The sequence below is a fragment of the Xyrauchen texanus genome, chromosome 3 (genome assembly GCF_025860055.1).
Source record: "Xyrauchen texanus isolate HMW12.3.18 chromosome 3, RBS_HiC_50CHRs, whole genome shotgun sequence".
Lineage (NCBI taxonomy): Eukaryota > Metazoa > Chordata > Actinopteri > Cypriniformes > Catostomidae > Xyrauchen > Xyrauchen texanus.
Genome location: NC_068278.1, coordinates 50,044,690 through 50,061,802, shown reverse-complemented (window position 1 = coordinate 50,061,802; position 17,113 = coordinate 50,044,690). Strand labels below are relative to the sequence as shown.

The 17,113-nt window shown below is 38.2% G+C and overlaps 1 protein-coding gene across 1 annotated transcript in view; it reads left to right on the top strand.

Moving 5' to 3' along the window:
* The first annotated feature begins 2,438 nt into the window (after window positions 1–2,438).
* The window catches only part of LOC127624978 (fibrosin-1-like protein), a 325,886-nt gene continuing 311,211 nt past the window's right edge, over window positions 2,439–17,113 (top strand). The window contains exon 1 of the mRNA XM_052099979.1: window positions 2,439–3,647. Coding sequence (XP_051955939.1) covers window positions 3,375–3,647 — 273 coding nt within the window. The 5' untranslated portion in view covers window positions 2,439–3,374. The remainder of the gene's footprint in view (window positions 3,648–17,113) is intronic.

The window sequence follows — 17,113 nt, the reverse complement described above, 5'->3', positions numbered from 1 at the left end:
TAAGAAAATCGCTTTGCAAATTACTGGCAGGCTTTTGAAAATGAGCTGAGTTTTATTGAATGCCTTACTCTAAACTAGATTAGTCATTCACTAGAATGAAATGTAATATGTGGCTGGGAAATATTAATGTCAAAGTGAATGGCATATTAAATGTGAACACATGAAATTTGCTTTCTTTCTATCAGTTCTCAGCAAAGTCACATAGACGGGATCAGTCAAAGGCTTAGCTTGACATTTTTGAAGAAATTCAAAAATGAGTTCTATTGATTTTTGCCTCCCAACCCCTCCAAGCTAAACTAACATCCCGGCAGACTGTGTTATGTCAGTTCAGCTTTTCTTTAAACATATCCGCACAAATCAATAAGGCTTTGGCAGAACATAAACAGAAGATCCCTCCAAAAAGTGTGGACAAATTTAACTTACCTGAGCCTTTCATTGATTCTGTAGAACATACTGATGGTTATCCTTTTAACAGACTGCAAGGTAGTTTTCTAAGCTAACATTTGTATTTTTCTTGATAACAATATAGCAAGTAAGAGCCTGAAATATGAGTTGGCAGAAATGTGATGACTAAATGCCGGTAGCATTTCATCCATGAATCATGATCTTTAAGGAGTATGTCAAAACATGATGCCCGTGCTGTCTCCCTCGGCAGTCTGCTCAATTGCTTCTTTAGAAAACAGAGCAACTGGGAGTAGCAAGATTCTCTCACACGTTGCACAGTCCAAGCTAAGAGACAAAAACTAATATACACGCACAAGTGCAAATGCCCCAGTCATACAAAGACACTGTATATGTGGTGTATGTGTATGTGTGTGTGCAGAGAGTAAGAGAAAAAGAGAAACTGAGGCAGACTCTGAGAGCCAGACAGAAAGTCAGACAGGCAAATTGAAGCAGGGCACCCTGTAACCGAATGCAAGTGCTCTTCTAACAGGATCAGGTAAACAAATTATATCTGCCATTTTATACATTTCATGACATTTCCCAATACTTTCTCTGTGTGAGTGTGTGTGAAAGTGAGTATAATTCAAAAATGATACACACAATAGTACAAAAATGACTGGTAACTATTTACAATAAGGTTCCATTCGTTAACATGAGTTGATGCATGATGTATCATGAACAAACAATTAAAAATATATATTTTTTTACATGTATTAATCTTTGTTAATTTTAGTTAATAAAAACACTATTGTTTATTGTTAGTTCATTGTAGTTCATTTTAGATCATATTGCATTAGGGAAATTCCTGCATTAAGATATTTAAGTTCTAAAATTTTACTTTAATTAAATTTTTTTCCCAGATCGGGAATCTGGAAGATCAGGAAATGAGCTTGCGTTACGGATGTAACAAAAATGGACATGGGTTTTTGGGAGACAACACACTTTGTAAAAACTCTGTGAATTGAAATGCACTATCCGGAAATAATAATAGCCAGAATGTAGAAGGGTTGGCACTCCCTAACAAGTCATATTTAATTTTTAGTCATTGTTGTTTTCACATGAATGCGGGAAAAAAACGCATTATAGATAGACAGACGGATGGATGGATGGATGGAAACAGATGGACAGATGGACAGATGATGGAAACATATAGACAGATGGATGGACACAGACAAATGGATGGATGGAAACAGACAAAGGATGGATGGATGGATGAAAACAGACAAACAACTGACAGACAGACAAATGGACAGATGAATGGAAACAGGCAAATTAATGGATGAATGGAAACAGACAGACAGACAAACAGATAGATGATGGATGGATGGATGGATGGACACAGACAAACGGATGGATGGATGGACACAGACAAAGGATTGATGGAATAATATAAACAGACAAATGGATGGATGGATGGATGGATGTACACTGATGGATGGATGCAAATAGATAGATAGATAGATAGATAGATAGATAGATAGATAGATAGATAGATAGATAGATAGATAGATAGATAGATAGATAGATAGATAGATAGATAGATAGATAGATAGATAGATAGATCGATCGATCTTTGTTGAGCCTCAAACATAATTCAATAATTATTCCGGATAATTTCCCTATGAAGAAGCAAGCAATTAGGTTAAAGGTCATTACAATGTATAACTGTGTACTAGTCCTTTTTAGGAAGAGGATGCTCATGCGCCAGTTGTTTTCTGTGTGCTTTAATGGGTAGAGGGTTTAGGCTACTGTGACAGATAATATGGGCTTTTGAAGCAGCCTACACTGATGCGCATTTGTCCGCTGACAAGCACACTATCAGCTCCTTCTCCCCACCCGTTGACAGGCGGACGTCACAGACAAGAAACACCCCCGGCCCCCGGCTAGAAAAACATCCTACACATGACATGCCACGAAAAAAGAAGTTCCTCGGAGTAATTTTGCGGCATATAATAAAGCAGCACACTTCCTTTGGCAATCGTAGAAGTGGCGGAAGTACGTCAATTCGCTAGATTCCGATCATTTACAGTTCGCAGCTGTGCGATTTCTGATGAGCAAGAAAAGAGAGACGAGAAGAGGAGATTCGAATCATCTGTCTCTTTAAAGCCACTTAGCGAAGCTTTGCATATTCCGAAAAAGACACCGACGTCTTTCCCCTCAGCTGCAGCGCACGCGCGCACTGCCAGTGTTCAGGAATGGATACGTCCAACATACTCTCCGCTGGATAAGGAACTCTTTCCCTTGTTGGATATTAGATGTTTTGGTGGATTGCGTGCTGAGGAATCGTTTGGGAAATAACAGTTCGTTCCGGTTGACGAGGACTTAGAAGCGGACCGTGTTGTCTCGGAATGGTTGCATGGTGTCTCTTCATGGTTGCCTGACAGGAGACGTGTAGTAAATACTGTGTGAATTACTCGTCTACGTTCTTCTCTTTAATTTGTTTGGCAAACACGCGGATATTTTCCGGATCCTTATTTGTTGTTTCTGACACAGTGGGTTACGAATAGGGTGGAAGAAGAAAAGCAGGGCCAGCGATATGAACCCTCCGCCCGGTCTGCAGTATGCAGACATTGATGTTGTTTTATACGGTTGCAACAAAGTTGCCTCGCGAGTGGAATTCACACTACTGTAATTAAACAGCCATTTTGCACCTGTTTAAATGAAGCGGACCGCTTCGATCTTGTAACGCCGTGTTTCGACACGGGCTTTGGATCAAATACTCGCCTCAACCTGCATTGATCAGTTGACCATTTGTTTGTTTATCATATTACGGAGCTTAACATCCAAGGTCATACTGTAAACTGTTTACCTATTCTATTTAGTGTCTATGGGCGTGTTTTATTGATTTTTGGGGAATCGACTGGTTTTTAACGTGATCAAGTGTACATTTTTTTTTTTTTTGAGGGAAGGGCATCGCACCGATTTTTAAAATGGAAGGGAAAGTGAAGCAGAGTCGCAGATCCCGTTCGCAGCGGGAGAGGGGACGGAAACGGGAGGCGGGCGCCGGGGAAGCCCGCAATCAGAGCCCCTCGTCTGGTTCCGAACGGGAGCGAAGTCTCGGTAAAAAGGCTCCTCCGCGTTCGACATCCTCGAGCAGAGCCCCGCGACCCCCCAGACGGAAGAGACGTGAATCGAGTTCCCAGGAGGAGGATATTATTGATGGATTTGCTATTGCCAGTTTCGCCAGTTTGGAGCGTCTCGAGGTAAGCCATGGCTTCGGCCGTTTAAATATTCCGAACACGTCTGATCTTCTATGACCGCGGGCCGCGGCGACCGCTTAAGTTATTTTTACAGGATTGTGAGCCCTGGCCATGACATAACATCTTCAGAGTTTGATAAACAGGTGTTTTGTCTTGTCACAATGTCACATTCTTGACATTCCATCGCTAGGAATCGTTTATGACGCTACAAAGTACTACTACCCATTGTGACGTAATAGAGTTTGTGAATTATAATGTTATAACTAGCTTTGAGTGATGTTCTGAGATGCAACTGCTGCGGAAAAATGTCAGCTTTGTTTGGCACAGGTCACTTCGAGGCATACAGTGCATAATTCTGAAGGCAGTGTTTACTGACATGTTTGAATCACAAGAGAATCAATTTCCACTTGAGGTTGTCAAACGTCAGAAAAAGTTCAGAATGATTCGTGACATATCAGGGACGTTGTGGTTTTTATGGTTTTGGGGCTCTCTTGTATCTTGGGTAAATGTCACTTAAAATGTGTTGACATGAATAGGTAATGCAACTTTGAGATGAGCCCTGCCATGACTGCAGTGTTGTTTTGGCCACACATACATAAATGAACAGAAATTACCAGCATTATATTTCTGTATGTTATGTGACTCAATCAGGATAATTGTGTCATCAAGTGGTGAGTTTAAACTTGTATTTAAGTGAACGGCATAGGTGTTATGCACAGCAATGACAGAGTATTGTGTATTCAGCTGATGTGCGTGTGTGTACTTTCATGACAAATGACATTGGCCTAACATGACCAGTGAACTGTAAAACAGGGCTCAGCCACATAAACGCTGAGATATACTTCTATGCTGACTGTTAAAACAGTGGTCATAGTACTACTTGAGATCAAAAGCTTTATTGAATTCGTGTTATGAGTGTATAAAATAGTTGGGTTGTGTTGTTTTAAACTTAATGATCACTAGTAACTGCTAACGGAGTTGAGCTTTCTCTGCTTTGTAGATTTATTTCAGGCTATAAGGTGCAATTGACCCTGATAATGAGATTGTTGTCTGCTAACTATTAGCTTCCTTACATTTTGGTAAACAGGGTCATTTTTGACAACAAAGTGTGAAGATATGAGTTCTAGAGACATACTTTAATTTACTTTAACATGTTTGCATTTGGTCGAGGCTTTTTCGAAAGTGACATTTTATCAGTATGTGTGTTACTGGAAGTCAACCCTGTGATCTTGGTGTTACAAGCACCATGCTTTACCAGTTAAGAGCTTATGTGAATTTTTCAGAATTCAAACAGTACATCACTTCACAAGTATTTAGAGGAGGCTTTAGTTGAATGATTCTTTCAAGAATCCACCAACATAAGTGCCATAATGCAGGCCACTGCAGATAAATCCAGCTTTCTTCAGTCGGCAAAGAAACCAACCCATCAAATGCATTTGTTTACTTTTTGTTTATTTGCTTTGAATCCGCTTACCTGAATGTATCTTTAGGGAAGTGATTTAAATGTTAGTGGGATGTTATGCTGTGCTGAAGCTTTGAGATGCATTTTAGAAAAGTTACATAATGCCTCCCAGCTCTTTAAGTTCCTCTGTGTAATGAAGTGCTTAATTGATAAGAATACTGCAGTTACTCCACCCTATGAGAAAGAGGAAGTGTGTGTGTGTGTGTGTGTGTGTGTGTGTGTGTGTGTGTGTGTGTGGCTGAGCTGGGTATAAGATGTAAATTCTCTTTGCTGAGCCAGTTGATCCAATTGGTTGTATATTTCTGCTGGTTTAATGTTACATGTTGAAAATTTAGTTGCATAATTCTTAGTGCTGTCAGCCAATAACATTTTTTAAATGATTCATTTTTCATAGTTAATATTGATTTAATAGCAGATTTTGAAAGTGCTTAAATTTGACTATATATACAATACTTATTTTCCTGTCAAACTGCATTTATTTTTTCTCAGGAAGCAAAACAAAATTTAACAATAATGCTTTATTAACATGTTCCAAGCAAAGCCTTCCACAGTATAACTGCAGGGGATGTGGTACAGTGGTCGGCCAATCGACCAATAACTGACTAGTCGGATAGTGGGGTCGACTACTAACATTTAATATTTTTAGTGGTGGAGGTTTAAATGGGAGACACAATTCTCAAATTAATTGAGAGACTTCTTGGAGAGTGTTTTTGCATGATTAATGTGCTTTAAAGTGAATAATAGTCAGCGCATTAAAACCCATTGCAAAAAGTTTCGTCTCTTTAATGCTTTAAGTTTAGTCCATTTATGCAATGCTCCTGTTACAGCCATCAAAGAGCTCTGTGTCAACAACACATTACAAGACGATCACTGTTGAATGTTAAATCCTCTTCTGTGAGTCATGTTTCTATATTTGTGAGGTGCTGAAGAGAGATCAAAGTCTTTTGCTGATTCTGTCTGACAATGCTTAAATAAATAGTTGCAGTTAGAAAGGTTAAACTGCTTGATGTGGTGATCTAGATGTGTAAATGCATCATTATCCTGCAGTTCTGCACATTTGAATGGGCAGCAAGGATCGCCGTGAGACTCCCAAGCTCTCACGTCATTCTGTGACAAGGATGCAGATAAGCAGTTTGTGCGATCCTTTATCAGTGCCATATATTTTCTTTGGCTTTTAGGTAACTAGTAAAATTCTGACTCACAGGGACACAAAGTACTTTATTTTTGTCACAAGTCTCATCTAGGTTTGTTTTTGTAAGAGGTCCTTTCTTCTTTACTTGATCATTGGCACAGAATCATTGGGTTTTTGGTGTGTACATCAGTGTAATGTCCCCGCCGGACACATCACAAAGGTTCCGCCCTATTTCAAACATTGTTTAGAACTCGCACGGAGCTGAATAAGATGTCAGAATATTATAATATATTTTTTAACCCTCACACGTTAATTTTAACAGCTCTAATAGTTTTACATGGTATGTGAAATATCTTTTTGGGGTTGTGCTACTTTTTTTTTTTTTCCAATTTGGATATCTGCTGTTTCCATTTATAGTCCTGATCTGTATTTTCATTCTGTTCATACTACATTGGTTTTATGAATTGTTTTGACCTCACTCTCTAGGATTTAAAGATGCAAACAACTGTTTTATTCAGTGGTCACAGTTGCATGCTGTGCTGGCCTGATACTGATCACATTTTAAGGCAGAGGAATTAGAATGCAGGAGAGGCTAATGATGTCATAATGGAAGCTAATTCATTTTTGGGAAGTTCCTTTTAATATAATTAGAACTGGAATGTGACAACTCCTGTTTGATGATTAGTTATTTAATGTCAACATAAAGCTGCATTCACAACCCATTTCACTTCCATTATATGACATACAGTATATTCTAGTGTAAAAGGATGTTTTTTTTTTTTTTATAACAGTAAGATCTGGAATGCGTATTAAGAATGTAAATAGCTCAAGTTTTATTTCATGTTGACTTTAAGCATATGAGAATGTTGATTAATTATCTAAGCTCTAGTTCTTCTGCTATTCTAAATATCTTCCTCAATGCTAGTATATGTTTTTGTTGTACTCTTTCTCTCTTACAAAATGTAGGTTTACAGAGAGATAATCACTCCACCAAACTGGTGTCCACACTTGCACATTAGCTGCACTAAAGGTGTCTAATCTATTGATAACTGAACTAAATATACCCCTATTGAGTGTCTCAGACAGGAGGCAGGAGAAATGTTGTGGGGCATTTGACAGTGATTATGTGACCTCTGCATGTTGTCCCTTTATAACTCCATAAGAGAGAGAGAATGTGGGAGAAGGTGAAGAAAAATTGTTAGAAAACGAGAGTGATGGTAAGTGAAAGATAATGAACACTTTGGTCCAAAATGCCATTTTAAAAGAAGTCATGATGTTTATTGTTTGAAGTTTCTATTTGACTTCAATCAACACAATGTTCAGTAAAAGACAATAAACAGTAAACAATAAACATGTTCAAGGCATGCTTTTACACCTTTTCACCTTATATTCCACTTTCACTATTTTCCAGCAATTAGTTTTTGTTCATGAGGCACCCGCTGGCAGAGAAACTGTTCAGGGAAGACTAAGAAACGGCAGACTCGCATTAGCGCTCTCCTGAAAATTGCAATAAAAATAATGGAGGAGAATTTGAGAGGAGTCATAAGTGGCTCATTAAGTAGGCTAATAGAGTGTTTTCTTTTCAAACAGGCAGAGTTTCCCCAGTCTAAGTTTCTTATTCAAGAAAAACAATTACTGATAAATGCTTACACATTGAATTTGCATTTATGTTTTTTGTTATTTCCAACATAATTTGTGTGTGTGAGTGATTTTGATGCCGTAAATGTGTTTGCCTTATGCTTGTTTCCGTCATGTTGTTTTGACTTTCATTTTCAGGGCATTTGGTTATCTGAGTTGTCGTTGTGGTTTTGCTGTCTGTTTCAGGGTGGTGATGAATCATTTCTCTGAAAAAGTTCTTAATCATACGTACAGGTTTGTTGACTGAATATTTTGACTAAGGCATGAATGCAACCAAAAGAATGTATGTAAACCACTCCAAATTATTGGCTTCATTACATTCATGTAGCTCACCACAAAATATACAGTGTTCAACCCTTTCGCACTGTTCTCGCAGAGACAAGTATCACTATTCCTACACAAACCCCTAACTTAGTATTACATTTTAGCACGTAACTAGTCCTTCACCATTTGTGCAACGGGCATGAATGAAACCTCAAATCATGTGGTTGTTGGAGAGAGAAGTGCAAATACACAAGTGATCAGATTTTTTATTCATTTCCTGGCGGACGTTAAAGAATACCTAGATTAACAAAGGAGGGACATGAACCATTCCTAGAGACCTGAATGACATAGATATTGACTTAACCACCCAGAACACCCTTGCAACCACATAGCAATCCACTAAAAACCACTCTGAACACCTTAGCAACTGCATAGCCCACAATGCCACCTGAAACACCCTTGCGTTGTAGATGCAAGTTTGCATGGGTGTTGTGAACGTTATGACGTGATGTGGTTATTATTGCTTTATAGTTGGCACCGTCTTAATGAAAGTGTATATGTGCGAGCGCTCTGACACAAGGACTAAAAACTTTATTTCGGTTTGTTCTGAGCAAAAACTGTATTTTTTCATTCCGGTTCAGAAGTTCTGCAGCCTTCTTTCCAAAAGGTTACCATTAGAACAACTGAGGTGGGTAAAATATCAATTGAAGTATTGCCAAGTCTTGCAAGAGAAACAAGCGAGACCTGGTCTGGGAAAAACTGCCCCAAAGTAAATCACTTGCCTCAAAATAAGCGAAAATAAGCAATACATTTTTTTTCCTGTGAGGTGGATTGATCGGCATAGAAATCATAACAAGCAGTTAATTAACGGTTAAGTATTATTATATTTACATATCTGCTTCTTAGTCAAAACCCGGCAGCATGAAATCTGTATTAATGCATCATATCTAAATAATAATAATTCAGTGAAGACATGGAAACAACTGAGAAATGTACTTTTTACCTCTAATATCATTTTCCTTGTATCTGGATTAACCATGTATGTATACTGTAGGGATGTGCCCGAAGCCGAATGAATACCTTATTCAGAAAGGCATGAATAAAGACTTTGACATTCGAATGAACGGATTCATCCGTTAATATAAAAACATTCATATGACTGATTATCCAAAAAGGATAAAGTTACATTTTAAATAAACATATCCAAAATTACAACAGATTTATCAATCTGTGCAGCCAATATTTCTAAAGTGTAAACCTTATGAATGAAAATGCACACGTGGTGATTTCAGATTGGATGGGTTAACGATTCTATCCGAATACAGATACCGAAGCAGATAAGATACAGATACAAATGGAGATAATGGCTTCGCTGCACACCCCTCGTGCACTGTATGTAGTAATTGTAGATAGTTGTTAAAAGGTCTTCATTCAGAGAATGCGACATCCACAACAGGCAATTAGGCAATAAATGTGTGATGCAGCAGTTTCCCTCAGGATCAAAGCTCATTTTTGGGCAACATGAAGTGGTGTGGCTCCAAAAATGTACTGTGATAGACGCTTTGGCCTTTGGTTTCATGAAAAAGTTATCAGAACAAAATTAACCGGGTACCAGCATTTAAAAATAACGTTTTCACTCCAGAACAATTGCAAATGTCTTTGTTCCAATTTTCGGTTATGTTCTGCCAAAAAAACGTTTGTTTGCGGTTTTCATTCCTTGAACCATTTTTAGTCCCTGTTTGACACTGTAATATGTTATGCTGCCGTGTGTCTTAGAGCATGTTTTCTTTATAAATGACGCTTGCTGTGAAAGCAATTAGCATAACAGTTGTCGACAAGCTCCTGCTCAGAACGTGAGATAGCTGCCTCGGCTCCATGGGGAAAAGACTTTATGGTCTGACTGATACTAACAATAATTGCTGAGAGTGCTATTCCCACATTGAAATAAGATATGGAGATGGGAGAGGTTCTCAGAGGCCTGTCTCTTGTTCTCACATACTCCCCCTCTCTCAAGCTCTCGCTCACTCTCCCTCCCATCTGTGATATTCCTCTGGATAAACATTAGAATCAGCAGTCAATGGCCCGTTATCAGGAAACATTGCTGTAGAAAGAGAGACTGACACCTTTGTTCCACTTTTTGTTGCATTGATAAAAACTCACGATTCGTGTTGTATCAAATCGCAATTAATTACAAAGTATTCTGTTGGCTCACAAGGGAGTTTGACAAAGAGACAAAACTGAGTGTGTGTTTATGATTAGTGTAAAGTGTTTCTGAGGAAAACATTATCAAGTGCTGTTGGACTGAGATTTGTGCCACTATAATTATCATGCTGGCAAGTAGCACTGTATTAATATTCCTCAAACACTCGTATAAGGTGTTGCTTCTAAATGCACTGTTTTTTAATTTATTTATTTTTCAATGTAAACATGCGTTAGACGGACATCTTTGACCATCTCACTGTTTTTCAGCATCTTACGCACTAGTGTCGCATTTTTCAAACATCATGTCAAGTTAAAAGAAAGGTGTCTGGAGACACCTGCCTACTGTTCAATTTGTTGTGCAGCGTCTAGCTTTTTTTAAATGTCCAAACGGCCCATAGCATGTTCAACATTAAAATAGTAAACAATAGTGATGACGTCATTGTAATATTAGCATATTTCATTTTCTTTCTTACATTTATTTGCATAGTAAATTGTGATTGGTCTTCTTTTTTGCATTCAATATGTGCTGCATCATGCTATGTGTTGATTCTCAAACACAGCTGACAGAAAACAAGATATGTGCTGAATTATCGTGAGAACAGCAAAGCACATCTGATGCAGCATTGCATTTAAACGGAACCAAATCCTTAATCCTAGATTGCCTTCAACTTTACCACTATTCTTTTGCTGCCTTGCAAGCACTGCTATTTACTTGAGATGTAAAGAAATGCTTAGTTGCTAGAGTAGACATGTACTCTGTTACAGGATACATGTAAGAGAAAGTCTTCTAAGAAAAACATCTAAGATTACTTTCAAATGTCTGTTTGTGAGAACCAGTGATACCGCGATATACAGTATAATGCGTTTGTTCATGCAACATTTCCTTTTTGTAAACTTTTAAGATTTAATCTGGATCTTGATTAGCTATGTGTTAGCAGAAAAAGTCATCAAACCCATTGATAGATGTTACTCTCTTTCTCTTTGTATCTAATTTTTGAAAGATTTGCTCCAAATCAGAGCTGGTTAATTTATTTATACAGCTTTTTTCATGGGATGATGATGATGCCCTTTGTCGGTTCAGAATAAAACATTGTGTGCACAAACGACAAACCAAATGAATCTGCATTAGCATCTTTCCACAGAAGTCGAGCAACCACACTGCCCTTTCTCCTTGGACCATCTTGGTTGCTTGGTTAAATGGCAATTATTAAGAGCATATTAGAACACATGAAAAGCATATGGCAATAGTAGGGCAGACTGGGGAGTGTAACACATGGGAGTGTTGTGAAACAATGCAATGTGTCTCAAACTTCTATGTAATATTTCGATTGAATTTGTTTAGAAATCTACTACTTTTTCCTAATGTGTGTAAACGTGTTAAATGCAAAAAGTGCAGGTGTTACACCCTACCACACAAACTGGGTTGGGTGTAAGACAAATAGAAAACATCCTGTAGAAATGGGCCCAGAAAAAGTACTTTGGAAAGTAGTTACAATCCTCAAATCATTGTTCCAGTGATTTTGCATAACCGATAACTAAAGATCAGCAAAAAACCAACAAAGAAAATACTCAAAAATACTGTGGTAATGATGAAATTTGCTTCATGCATACTGTGCACATTCAGATCAGCAGCACGGACGACCGAAGTATACTTTGGCCTTTAGTTTGGGAGCAGCTTCTACGTTATGTTGATGCTGTAGGTTTTAGATTGAGCAACAGAGAGAGTGAGAGACAGTCTGGATGCATTGATGCTTTAAATAGCACATTGCTACACACACACACTGCTGCCACAGTACATGAGTGACACTGCACTGGAAATAAAAGAAAAACACTCTTGTCTGTGGGAGGGACTCAGTTGTGCTTCTTGACTGCCGTCAGTTCTCAGTGTATTCCAGTTGTTACTGAAAAATTGTCTTTTCCTGGCTGTCAGATGTTGTGACTCTTGTGATGTGACAACATATGACAGCAGTGATGGATGCTGATCTGTCACACCTCGTGAAGGCAATATCATGAATTCCTCTTTGGGTGAAAGGGGTCATATCGTATGTCTATCCTTTTTCCCTGAAGGATACTTATAATGTGAGTCAAGTCATTGTAATATAGTTCTATATGGATATTTTCCATCCTTTCTCTGACCTGTAGATATATTTCAAATCATACATCGTACAAATGTGTGGCCATATGTTCAGCAACACTTCCAGAACTTTCAACCTACTGTCAACTAATTCTTAGTGTGATCTGTTTTCAAAATAAGTCAGACTGTCAGTCAGAGTGGTCATATAAAGCTAAATAACAAATTTTTGGTGCAAGAAATCTTGACTAACATTATTGATTTGTTTTTTGTTGTTGTTGTTGAGTACATGTTGTTGTTGAGTGTGTGTGTGTGTGTGTGTGTGTGTGTGAGCGTGTATTTATCACTTTGTGGGGACCAATGTCCCCATAAGGATAGTAAAACCCGAAATTTTTGACCTTGTGGGGACATTTTGTCGGTCCCCATGAGGAAAACAGCTTATAAATCATACTAAATTATGTTTTATTGAAAATGTAAAAATGCAGAAAGTTTTCTGTGAGGGTTAGGTTTAGGGGTAGGGTTAGGTTTAGGGGATAGAATATAAAGTTTGTACAGTATAAAAACCATTATGTCTATGGAAAGTCCCCATAAAACATGGAAACACAACGTGTGTGTGTGTGTGTGTGTGTGTGTGTGTGTGTGTGTGTGTGTGTGTGTGTGTGTGTGTGGGCGTGTATTTATCACTTTGTGGGGACCAAATGTCCCCATAAGGATAGTAAAACCCGAAATTTTTGACCTTGTGGGGACATTTTGTCGGTCCCCATGAGGAAAACAGCTTATAAATCATACTAAATTATGTTTTTTGAAAATGTAAAAATGCAGAAAGTTTTCTGTGAGGGTTAGGTTTAGGGGTAGGGTTAGGTTTAGGGGATAGAATATAAAGTTTGTACAGTATAAAAACCATTATGTCTATGGAAAGTCCCCATAAAACATGGAAACACAACATGTGTGTGTGTGTGTGTGTGTGTGTGTGTGTGTGTGTGTGTGTGTGTGTGTGGTGAAAATCAACAGCATTCAACAGAGCTTACACCTTGAATTAACCTTAAACCAGAATTTATTTCTTACTGTTCCTTTAAGACTTACTGTGTGAATGCTCTCTATTATGATTGGTTATCCTCTTTGCATAACAACACTTGAGTAAGGAGTAACAACACTGAGACATCACAACCATGACATGTTTTGTTTTTAATACATTGTCTTTCTGAACTGGGTTTTCATTTCTGAAAGTGTGTTTTCATAGTACATCAAACTCTTTTATTTTTTAAGACCATCAAAATTAAATGTATGTTATGACCACTTTACCACTTTCCTTTAGTTCAGTGGAGGTTTAACCATTAAATATCCATTATGTATTTCCTTTGTCATTGTAGCTCATTGATACTTCTAAAATTGTCAGTTTCTTTTCCCTCTAGGATACAATAAGGACCACCTCGGTTGGGTATTAAGAGCTTTTCACTTGTCTTTTCATGAAGCTCATGTGAGACAGGCAGGGTGCCTTGGGCAGTTGTATTCTGTACGTCTCAGTGTGCTTTTCCAGAACTGGCACATCGTCTGGCTGTTTATTGGTTTTGTAATGGGATCCATGTCAGGAATTTTTGGCAGACAACGAGTAAATGAGCTAACACACATTTGGACCCCACAGGCTAAATAAGAGGCATTGTTTAGAGCAGAAAGCACAATACTGTTTCTGTTTCAATGCCACTGCTTTAATGCATCAATGAGAGAGAGAGAGAGAGAGAGAGAGAGAGAGAGAGAGAGAGAGAGCAAACAAAGCTTTGATCAAAATAAAAGCTAATTGTGTGATTTCCAGTCCTGAAGCCTTTGGAAGCATAAAATACATCTTTTTTGTGCCTGAAATCAAAGGGATTATCATCCCTGGCTGTTATGTTGTGGCATACAACACAGTTTTATTTGTTGGTCTGCATTCCATAAAGGGTGGGGGGTAGTTAAGCACCAGGCTTGCAATAATCCCTCCAAAACCCTGCTGCCACATGGGTGTGGTACATTTGCACACTTACCACAAAGCTATAAAATGCCTTTTTGGCAACTAGTCCTTTGTAATCTTCCTAGAAATTTTCTTGACTGTTGGTTTTCGAGTGCCGTTGGCAGAAATGCGGTTCTTTAGCTCGTGTTCCAAGGTGCTGACCACATTGTGGGCATTCTGAAAATGTCCACGTCTAATCACATTGCTGTCTAATTTTCCAGGAATTCCTTTGGATGGAGAGTCAAGTGCTGGCTCAGTGACACTTGTAGCAAGTTCCAAAGTGTCCATAACTGGGCTTTAACTGGGAATCCGGCCTGGAGTATTTATCATAGGCAAGATAAGATTTTTATTGTATTGTATTTTATTTTAATTGTATTGTAATCTTAATGGAATAGTTCACCCAAGACTGCTTGAAAGTTAAATGTTAGCTGTGGTGTATGCACGCTGTCTGCAGTAGTTCATGCTAAACTCTATGAAAGTATGAACAAGTACCGGTATTTTGATAGTGAATGAAAAACGATCTGGTTTCACTTTGATTTAACATTTGTGGAATACAGTACACAAGTAAGGATTACTTTATTGATGATATTTTGTCCATTTGTCCTCAGTCACCATTGTTTTTCATAGCATCTCTTTCTCTGTTCATTGACAGTGAATGGTAAACCTTTGTGTTTCACAAAAAAAATAAAATATGTAGGGTGAATAAATGATGGCAATTTTCATATTTGGGTGATTTAACACTTTAATTAGATCTTGCTTCTTGCAGTCCTTAAGCAGATAACTCTTGGGATTTTTGTATTTTTTTTATTCATCTAATGCAGTACATATGCATTATTGCTGTATTTTTCTCTCTACCTATCTCTTTCCTTCTTTCTTTGATCCCTAGTCAGCGATAGGACAGGGTTTCCTCCAGAGCCCATGCGCTACTGTGGGTGCCGCTAGATTTCGGACTTTTCTCAGAATGCTTTCCCATGCTTTTCAATCCATGGCAATGGCCTTGGCATCACAGAGAGTGGATCGCTGGTGTTTCAGGTCATCTTCAATTTGATTTGACCATGTCTTCTTGGGCACTTCTCTTTGAACTTTCCACTCTGTTGGACGATTTTGCCAGAGAAGCTGGTACGGTGTCCTGGTGATGCTCATTCCGCAGATGTGCCCGAACCATCTTAGTCTTCTTAGTTGGATTGCTTCCTCGACCGTTGGCTGTTGGTCGCATCTTATTTGGATTTTTCAATTTCGGATGCGGTCACGGAGGGAGATACTAAGGATCTGCCAAAGGCATCGCATTTGGAAGACCTCGAGCTTGTTTAGGTCTTGCTTCAGTAGAGTCCATGTTTCTGACCTGTATAGGAGAATTGGCAGGACCAGAGTCCGGAAAAGGCGCATTTTGGTCTGTGATGTGATGGCACTTAAAAACATCTTGTTAAACTTAATCAGTTTGTTAGCAGACTGCTAAAAACACCTTGTCTTGACTATGCCTAGATATCCTAGAAAACCTTTCAGGAAGTCAAACTTCACACAGATTTATTTCAAAAGGCAAAGTGCTGTGTGGTACAGCAGGGACAGTAATGTTGAAAACACAGACACCACATTGTGCAGAGTACAACATAGTACAGTTGTAGCTAGGGCTGAAAGATTATTTGAAATAAAATCAAAATTACAATATGACATAGTGTGATTATCAAACAGCAAAGGCTCCAAATTAATAAAATAAATATTCTGCATCTGCTGCTCGCAGCCTTTACTATATTTGCGCAGTTCTGTCCTCTGTAGTGTATTACACATTCTCAAAGCATACGTGAGGCTAAAGACAGACGCGTCACTAGACCCCTTTTACTGGGGCACGTGCCCCAGTATAAATCTTCTGTGCCCCAGTAAAAGCTCAAGTTTGAGTTTTAACAATTTACTTTATTTGTCATTGCATTCGTTTAGATAGATCCATTTCTTTTTTCAGGGATTATCAATCTAAATTCAATGCCATAACCCATACAATCAACGCTTGTAAAAGCAACGCAGTTTAACCGAAAACACAAATCTTATGCATGTGAGGAGAAATCCATGTCTGTGCGGCACCTCTTCAGCATGAAACCGTTCAAACGGTGCAGTTTTCAGTGTGCGTCGTCCGGTGTCAAGTGTCAGTATATACGAAATATAAGATATTAAAATGAATAAATGTCTATTTTTCCAGCCTTTTGTATTAGCATTTATTTATCACCCCTTGATTATTTTAGATACAGTTCCTATATATTGTTATTTACACAGGGCAAATATACTATATATTAAATCTACTTTTATCATGTATCATATTTTAATGGGGATATAATTTATTATAGCTGACAGTTACACGAGCAGACAAGGTATGAACATGAACCGTAGCAAGGCAAAACTTAAATTCACGGCTTTTTAACACTTCTGTGTATAAATTTGAAGGCTTTTAATTGGATCAATACAGGTAAACGTCATATTATGCGACTAGGCATTACTTTACGTAGAGTTTACGACCTACTAGTTAAGTTTTGCCTTAAGAACTTAGTTACAAACTAACTAGTAAACCCTTAATTTGAACTTTACCTCCTAACTTACGTGAGAACTTATGCACAACTGGCGCAACCCTACCCAAGTGTCGGCACGTAAGTCAGAATTGAGGTAGGCTACGAAAATATGATGAAACTAAAGTAAGTTTCTAATTAATACCGATGTCTTATTTAGACATATA